We start from the raw sequence: 8,954 nt of genomic DNA, 5'->3' as shown, positions 1-8,954 counted from the left end.
GCACTTAATAAATTTTGCCCCCTCCCCCAAATAAATCTTGTCTACTTCCCTGTGTTCCCCTTTTTCTCTGAAGATTTCAGCACATTCTTTCTTTTTTCTTTTTAATCCTTTACTTTTTCTTTTTCTTTTTTTAAATACCTTCCATCTTGGAGTCAATACTGTGTATTGGCTCCAAGTTACCTTTTTTTTTTAAACCCTTACCTTCCATCTTGGAGTCAATACAGTGTATTGGCTCCAAGGCAGAAGAGTGGAAAGGGTAGGCAATGGGGGTCAAGTGACTTGCCCAGGGTCACACAGCTGGGAAGTGTCTGAGGTCAGATTTGAACCTAGGACCTCCGGTCTCTAGGCCTGGCTCTCAATCCACTGAACTACCCAACTGCCCCCTCAAGTTACCTTTTTCTTAAGATAGATACTAAGTATTGATTACAAGGCAGAAGAGTGGCAGGAGTTAAGTAATTTAGCTTAGCTAAGCTAAACCAAAAAAATTGAGGTTAAGTGATTTACCTGGGGTCACACAGCTAGAAGTAAGGAAGGTCAAATTTGAACCTAGGACCTCCCATCTCTAGGCCTGGCTCTTCAGCCAGTGAGCTGTCTTCTAAGATGTTTTTAGATATTTGAGTCAGAGGACCTGGGATTGAATATGGGCCTGTGTGACCTCAGGCAAATCACTTTATCTAACTAGGTCTTCATTTTCCTTATCTGTAAAATGAATCCTATGGGTCAAATGACTTTCTGGGTCTTAAATGGTGGCTCTATGATCCTATGCCTGTCAACTAGACTTTATCATTCTTTTGTTTACCAGGACAAATCTCAGTGTAAGTTAGATCATTAAGAGGTGACTAATCTGTCACTGAAAGGGATAATTATTTCCCTTTATGGAAATATTTTCCAGTAGCTTCAGGCAGCTCCTCAAGAGTAAATAGTGAAATAAACACAGGACATAACCAGGAGCATGTTGGGGCTATACCATGAAAGTAAACTAGAAGTAGAAGGTCCATGCCTAAAGTTGGGGTCCACGTGAGCCCCAAATGGTTTTTCTGATAGATTTGCAGAGTGAAAATATTTAAAAGTGTGGATCTCACATACACATAACCCTGGACACTGATGATACAATTGGGCTTTGGGGGACTTTCATCTTCAAAGGCTTTCGCTTACCCAAATGGACTAATTAGTCATTTCGGGTTGTGTGGCAAAAAATCAACTCTTCAAAGCCAACCTCACTTCTCCCTGGAACTGGGACTCCCAGCCTTTTAAGTAGAGCATATTCACCCCCAAGGGGAAAATAAATTATCTGTGTGAACATTGAAAAGAAAGGAAATAGCTCCCTGTGCTCTATGGAAGGACAGGGTCCTTGGATTCTGGGTGGGATTATAGGAGGTTGGGGAACTGCACTTAGGGATGTTTACAGTAAGCACCAGGAAAACTGTCTGGCAACATTTATTACTGTGGTGCCTTTTGATGGTTTTCCTTCCACTCCCTTTCTCTCCACTCTCATTTTCTCTTTGTCTTCTTTTCTTTTATTTGATCTTTCAAGTACTTGATACAAGATACTTTTGTTCTCTTTTCTCATTTTCTCTCTTTCTCTTCTTTCTTTTTTCCTCCTTCCTCTTTTCTTCTTTTGTTCCTCTCCTCCCTCCCTCCTTCTTTCTTTTCTTTCCTTCCTTTCTCTCTCTTTTCTCTTTTCTCTTCCTCCCTCCCTCTTTTTTCTTCCTTTCCTCTCCTTCCTCCCTCCCTTTTCTTCTTTCTTTCCTCTCCTTCCCCCCTCCTTCTCTTCCTTCTTTTCTTTCCTTCCTCTCTTCTTTTCTTTCTTTTCTCCACTTCCTTCCTCTCTCTCTTTTCTTTCTTTCCTTCTTTTCTGAACTGACAGTATATTTGGAAGAAAAGAAAGAGAATTCCTATGTGTAGTTAGTCATAGCTTTAAAAAAAAGTTTCCCTGTCCCCTTTAGACCTGACTAATTGGGAATGGATTTCCTACATGCAGTTACGGCTAAACTATATCTTCCTGTCCCCTTTAAATTGGACAAATTAGAAATAGATTTCCGAGATTGAAGAGGGAGGCCCTGAGCTTTCTCGTTTCCCCTGGGGTCCTCCTGGATTTGACACACCTTACAACCACAAGAGAGCACTCTTTCCTTTGATGATTTACCCCCCTCCACCTCCCTGGGAATGAAAGAGCAAGTTTTAAGTTTGCAAACAGTCTAAGAGCTCTTCCCATTAGCCCTGAACACCAGAAACCACAAAGGCTCCAGTTGAGTTTTGATTTTCAAGGAGAAAAGCCTCCGGTGAACTCTTTCTCGGCCTGCCGGCAGATCCTCGGGTTCCTGGGCGGGGCTCTCCCCAGCCCCGAACATTCCTGTGCACTTTGCAAGCTGCTCATCTCCTGAAGACCTCGACTCAGTGGATTATAATAATTGAAAAGCATTGGGAGCTTGGGAAGATTACTTTGTGTTGGGTGTGCGCCGGCATTTCCAGGCTAACGGACAGAATGTAGGGGACCCTTTGTTATCCTTTGAAAGAAGAAGATCAGAGTGGGGGGAAGGTGGCTTTAAAGTCTGGATTAGTGGTCCTGAAAACCTTGCCTACCAGCTCCCCGCAGATCCTTATATAAAGACCTCAGAGCGCAGCGAACTTCTTATGTCAAGGAAAGTTGCCTTGAAACCTCGTCGGGCACCTGGCGCTGCTGATTCCTCTCTGGAGCCCAGATCTCCCACCAGGCAGGGCTGGGGCATGGTGGTGTTGCTTTAGGTGTCTCCAGCTTGGAAGTCAAGCCCTTTGGAGACTCATTTTCTTCAGCAAGTAATGGAGGGCAATAAGTCCGATAGGAGCCTGAAAAGAATACCCCATCACCTGGCTGCTGCGTCCGCAAGCGTGCCGGGCACTCGAAGCCGACTCGCGTTGGAAGAACCCTTCCGGGTCTCCTTCCACCTGGACAGGACTTACTGGGACCAGGCCTACTACAGAGGCTGCTCAGGCAGATTCGCCTGCTTTCCCCTGCCCGGACAGCTTGGGGTGTTAGACTGTGCCTTCGAACCAGCCTTCATCCAAAAACGGAACGAGAGGGAGAGGCAGAGGGTGCGCTGTGTGAACGAGGGATACGCCCGCCTCCGCGACCACCTCCCCCGGGAGCTTGTGGAAAAGCGGCTCAGCAAGGTGGAGACCCTCAGAGCTGCCATTGGCTACATCAAACATCTCCAGAATCTCCTGGAGCGTCATTCTCTGGGAGCTTGCAGCAAGGCCAAAGACGGGCCAACCGTGTCCGTCCCCGACCCGAGACCCGAGTGCAACAGTGACGGAGAATCCAAGACCTCCTCCGTCTCTTCTCCATACAGCGAGTCGGAGGTCTGCAGCTAGGAAGCACCAGCTGGGGGGATGACATCACTTCTGGACCTCTCTAGTTCCCATCTCTCTGTCAAAAACCCAGGCAGGGAGTTGGCGTTTTGGTGGGGTTTCTCCTTCCAGTCGAGATAGTCTCGAAATGCTTCCAGGGGGTTAGAAAAGGGTACTTGGGTTCTTTTGCCCCGAGGGGTTTCTCCCCTTAAACAATGGTAAGCCAGCTACTAAGAGGAACGTGGAAAGTAACGTGGTTTCCTGTATATCTTTTTTCTGAAAAGCAGGGGGGTAAGAAAGCAGACAACCGAATGCCTTTGGGAGGGCAAGAGGTGGGAGGGGAGGGTTGGAAGATAGAATAGGAAAGGAAAAGAGACCGAATCCAGGATCTGCCGACAGAATCCTAGAATCCAGCCTTGATTTTCGCTACTTTAAAGAAACAAACACCTGGAAATTCCAATCCTAAAGGATGATGGATGGGAAAGTAGAGAAAGAGATCTGTAGGTCAAAAGATGGCTGGCTGGTAGAGCCAAAGGTGCTTTTAAAATGCCCTGAAAATAGGCAATCCTTCCGAGGAGAAATCCTGCCTGAACTCTTCTCTGTGGGAACTAGAACCCTAATGGACTCCCGGTTTTGGGTGACTGAGACCTAAAGCTGACAGGCCACAGCCTGCTACCAAAGAGGACACTGGATGATACTGTTGATAAGCTGGAGGGGGGAGTCTTTCTGCAAGGAGTCTGTCAGGATCCTGCTCTGTAAAATCTTGGGTCCCTTGAAATTGTGTAGTATTTGCAGAAAAGAAAACATCTTAGACTGTTAATGATCTCTTTGGGAGATGGGAGGGATGTTTGAAGATGGGGAAGAAACCAAAATCCATTTGAAAACTCCCCTCCACCTTTTTTCATTGTTCTCCCCTTTGGGGGGGGCGTGTCCTCCTTGTTCTTTTCTCACTTTCTCACCTTCTCCATCTAACTTTTGATTAAAGTTGCCCCATGGTGAACCACTGAAGATAATTGGATGTGACTTTTTGAAGTTTGTGATGTGCTGGGGAATAGAAGGAAGGGGAGGCATATTTCCAAGTTTCTCGAGGCATGAAGACTCAGTGAAATGATCTGCTTTTTATATAAAATGAGTAGCATAGGTATTAGGTCTGAGAGACAAGCTGCAACTTAAAGCAGCTGGGAACTCTTAAGAAAGCTGGGTTTCGTAGTATCAGGTCCTAGTCATGCTACCTTTCCCCCCCCCCCCTAAAACCCTTACCTTCTTTCTCAGAATCAGTACTGTGTATTGGTTCCAAGGCAGAAGAATGGTAAGGACTAGGCAATGGGGTTAAGTGACTTACCCAGGGTCACACAGCTGAGGAAGTGTCTGAAGCTACATTTGAACCCAGGACCTTCCATCTCTAGGCCTGGCTCTCAATCCACTGAGTCACCCAGCTGGACCTCTAGTATCAATTCTAAGACGTGTAAGGGATAAGCACTGGGGGTTAAATGGCTTGACCAGGGTCACACAACTAGGAAGTGTCTGAGACAGATTTGAACCCAGGTCCTACCGGTTTCAAAATTGGTGCCCTTATTCACCATGTTACCTAGCTGGCCCTATTCTGCAACTTATTAACTGTGTCACCTTAGACAAACTACTTCTCTTCAATGAAGGGCCTCTGGGGGGGGGGGTGAGTGTGTGGGGTAAGTGAAGGGTCTTTAAGGAGATGGAACAGATCAAGGAGTTCTGAACCTGGGCTTGGTCTATGAACTTAAAAAAAGTTGATAAATGTATTTCATTAGAACTAGTTTCCTTTGTAATCCTATATATTTTGTGTTATGAATCTAAAACATGATTCTGAGAAAAGGTCCAGAGACTTCACCAGCCTGAGTGCCATAGAGGTCCAAGACACACAAAAAGGGGAAGAAGCCCTAAACTAAGTGATCTCTAAGATCCCCTCCCAACTCTGAATTCTCATGCTTCTAGGGCACTTGCCATTGAGAGCTGGAAGTCAATTTCCTACCTCTGACTTTGTTTCCTGATGCTTCTAAAAAGGCAGTGATTCCTTGTGTAAGTAATATGGTGGGGTCCCACAGAGACCTGGACGGTTACAGCTTTGTTCTCCATAGCCTGGTTTCTTCAGGTATTAGAATATCTAATCTATAAGCCAGGGTCAAGGGAACTGGCTAACACTTTCCTAATTGGAGAGGTGGGGGGAGAGGGAGAAAGAGGGAGAAGGACAGAGGTACAGAGAGGGAGGAAAGGGAGAGAGGAGAAGGGGAGAAAGGAGGGAGCAAGGGAGGGGGGAGGAGAGATGGAGGGAGAGAGAGAGAGAGAGAGAGAGAGAGAGAGAGAGAGAGAGAGAGAGAGAGAGAGAGAGAGAATAGAGATGGAGGGAGAGAATAGAGGTGGAGGGAGAGAGAGGATATAGATTAAAAGGGAGGAAAGGAAGAAGAAGAGAGAGAAAAACTGCGAGAGAAAGACAGGAGAAGAAGGGAGTTAAGTCACTTCTCTCTCATGATGGACAGATTTCACCCAGCAAAACCAGAGTATCAATGTCCTGAGAAGCTCATATTCGCAGGGTGATAAATGTGGGGGCAACAGCATCTGTCAGTGACTATCTACTGGATTATAGAGAGACTGCAATCTACAGCAGAGAAGGAAACAAAAAGGATTGTAAACCTAGAGGTGGAAGGGCCCTCAGAGGCCATCTAGTCCAATCTTCTAATTTTACAGATGAAGAAACTGAGGCTAAGAGAGGGAAAGTGACTTGCCCAAGGTAACAAAAGTAGTTGCAAGGCTCAAAGGCAAGATTTGAACCCAAGATCTCTAGCCCAAGAGCCATTGCTAATGTCTAAAGTCACATAGGTAGTATAGGACTGAGTCAAGATTCAAACTCTTTACTCAACCTAATGGGTACCTGAATCATTGCTATGGCAGTCAGTCAACTAGTCTTTGTAAAGTGCCCAGGTGCTGATAGGCACTGTCTTATGTACTGGCCCAGTGGAAAACTCATGAGAGTTAGAGGCAGAGGCCCTGGATTCAAATCTTGGCTTTGGCATCATCTGGGTGACTTTGGGGAAGTCTCTTTTCTCTCTGGGCCTCAATTTCCAAAGGAAGGGGTTGAACTAGATGAGGTCCCTTCCAGCTCAAACTCTGTGATCCTGAGTATGTGTTGTTCTAGGTCAGAGGATGTGAACAGAATAATGAATTTGTGTGTTATGATTCACAGATCCTGTGCCAACTCCTGTGCTTCACTTGTCTCTTTGTATTCCCAGTGCTGGTACACAGTTGGTGCTTAATAAAATGCTTGTTACTTGATAGGCTAATAACAAGCTGTGTTGTGATGGCTCTTACATTTGGAACAGTTGCTGATTTTCAACTATCCAGACAATATCCCAAATATCCTGGTTCAGAGACTTCCTTTTCACTTCAGAACAGCAACTCTTGACCTATGAGAGAATATATCTCTATATTATTATTATATATAAAACTATTTTTGTTTTCCTTCCCTCACTAGCCCTCTAATATATCCTTTTTCTTTCTCAAGGGAGGATGTTATTCCTCTAAAAGGGGAGGTCAAATGACGAAAGCCTCTGTGTGTGTGTGTGTGTGTGTGTGTGTGTGTGTGTGTGTGTGTGTGTGTTATATTTACTAATTAAAAGCAAATGGGGAGAATGCCTGTGTTATCTTGCTGTCTGGGGGATGGAGGAAAGGCTATTTGACCAAGTCCCTGATTATCTGGAGAGTTTTTAATGTGGCTTTTTTTGGTAAAGAGCCCAGACACTTTACATTCAGGAGAAGGTAATAATTATGAGAAACATTTTTTTTGGGGGGGGGATATCTTTTTTATGAGTTCTTGGGTCTAATCAATAGAACTTTTTTTCTAACTAGAAGAAAAAAAATCACCCAGTCCCTTTGGAAACCTTCCTAATGGCTCTTGGTGCAAGAACACAATATGAAAAAGAATCCAGCTTTCTTCCTTTTTTTTTTTTTTTTTTTTTTTTTTTTTTTTTTGCCGGGAGTGAGCCCTCTTTCTGGACAAAAAAGTGGGGAAAGAGATTTATTTCCTGGAGCTCTCCAGGCTTAAAGTAGGATGATCCAGCAGTGTGGTGGAAAGGAACCACCCTTGGAGCCAGAGACAGGGGTTTGAGTACCAGTTCTGCTACTTTGTAGGTCAAAAATGTTAGAGAAAACACTGCCAGGTTCACTGTGGTGGCAAAGAACTGAAAACTGAGAGGATGCCCATCATTGGGAAATGGCTAAACAAGTCATGGCATATGATTGTGATGGAATACTACTGTGCAGGAATAAAAAAGCACTTCACATACATTATCTTACTTAATTTTCACAACAGCTCTGTAAAGTATTATTATCCCCATTTTACATATGAAAAAAACTGAGGCCAAGTTGCTTTGCCACCGTTACACAGCTAGTTAAACATGTAAGTAAACTAGTAAGGAAGATTTGAACTCGGGTCTTCTAGACTCCAGACCTAGCATCCTAGTCATTGTATTACCTCCCTCCCTTTGGGGACATAGTTTCTGTGACTCTGCATTTATGTTTTTTGCCACTATGCCCTTCTAGGAACTTTCTGGGAAGAGAAAAGTAGTCATGAAAATTCAGTATGAAGCAGGCAGCTTTTAGAGTGCTGAGCCTGGGATCAGGAAGACCTGGGTTTCAAATCCAGCCTCAGAGATTGACCAGCTATTGGACCCCAAACAAAACATTTGACCTGTGCCTCTCTCAGTTTCCTCAAAAAAAAAAAAAAAAAAAAAAGGAGCTCATGAAAGCATCACCCTCCCAGGATAACCATGAGGATCAAAAGAGATAATACTTGTAAAGCCCCTAGCACAGTACGGGGCACACAGTAGGCACTATATAAGTGCTATTATCATCACCGTTATGGTCAGTAAGGCAAGCTAGATAGATGTTTGCCTCTATCGCAGGTTAGAATTTCCCAGAATCTTTCCAATCAATCTAATTCAATTTGCCCAACATTTCCAAAGTATAATCCAGGGGCAGCCAGGTAGCACACTGGATAGAGCATCCAGCCAGAGTCAGGAAGATCTAAGTTCAAATCTAGCCTCAGATACTTACTAACTGGGTGACCCTGGGCAAGTCACTTAATCTCTTTGCCTCAGTTTCCTCATCTGTCAAATGAACTGGAGAAGGAAATGGTCAACGACTCCAAGAAAATTCCATATGGGATCACAAAGAGTCAAACACAACCGAAAGCAACATTATAGTCCAGGTCTTGTGCCAGGCTTTGGAAACATGAGACAAAAAGGAAGCCATCCCTCAAGGATGGTTCTCAAGGAGTTTATATTCAACTTGGAGGTTGGGGAAGGGAATGAAATAAATACAAAAGATATGCAAAGTCAAAAAATACAACCAGGGAGATCAGAATTCTTTGTAACTCAAGTTTCGTTTTCCTTTGGATCTGTATCATCATTTTATAGAAACTGTCTCTTTCCTTTCTGGTTGGCGTGCGCCCAACTCTCCAGATTTACATCTCTCTCTTCAGTCCATCCTTTATCACAAGCTGTTGCAAACACACCATCTAAAAATGAACACTCTTTCAATTTTTTGAAATTTTCTATTGATAGCTTTTGTTTTCATGTTATTCTCATTTCCCAATCTGT

At 44.2% G+C, this 8,954-nt stretch overlaps 1 protein-coding gene across 1 annotated transcript; it reads left to right on the top strand.

Annotated features, from left to right (window-relative positions):
- Window positions 1–2,799: 2,799 nt before the first annotated feature.
- On the top strand, window positions 2,800–3,351 carry ASCL4 (achaete-scute family bHLH transcription factor 4). The gene has a single exon (XM_044677507.1). It carries the CDS (start codon window positions 2,800–2,802, stop codon window positions 3,349–3,351), a length of 552 nt encoding a protein of 183 aa, XP_044533442.1.
- Window positions 3,352–8,954: the final 5,603 nt, after the last annotated feature.

This window comes from Gracilinanus agilis, chromosome 5 (genome assembly GCF_016433145.1).
Source record: "Gracilinanus agilis isolate LMUSP501 chromosome 5, AgileGrace, whole genome shotgun sequence".
NCBI lineage: Eukaryota > Metazoa > Chordata > Mammalia > Didelphimorphia > Didelphidae > Gracilinanus > Gracilinanus agilis.
The sequence above is the reverse complement of the archived record's forward strand: the minus strand, read 5'-3'. Positions and strand labels throughout refer to the sequence as shown.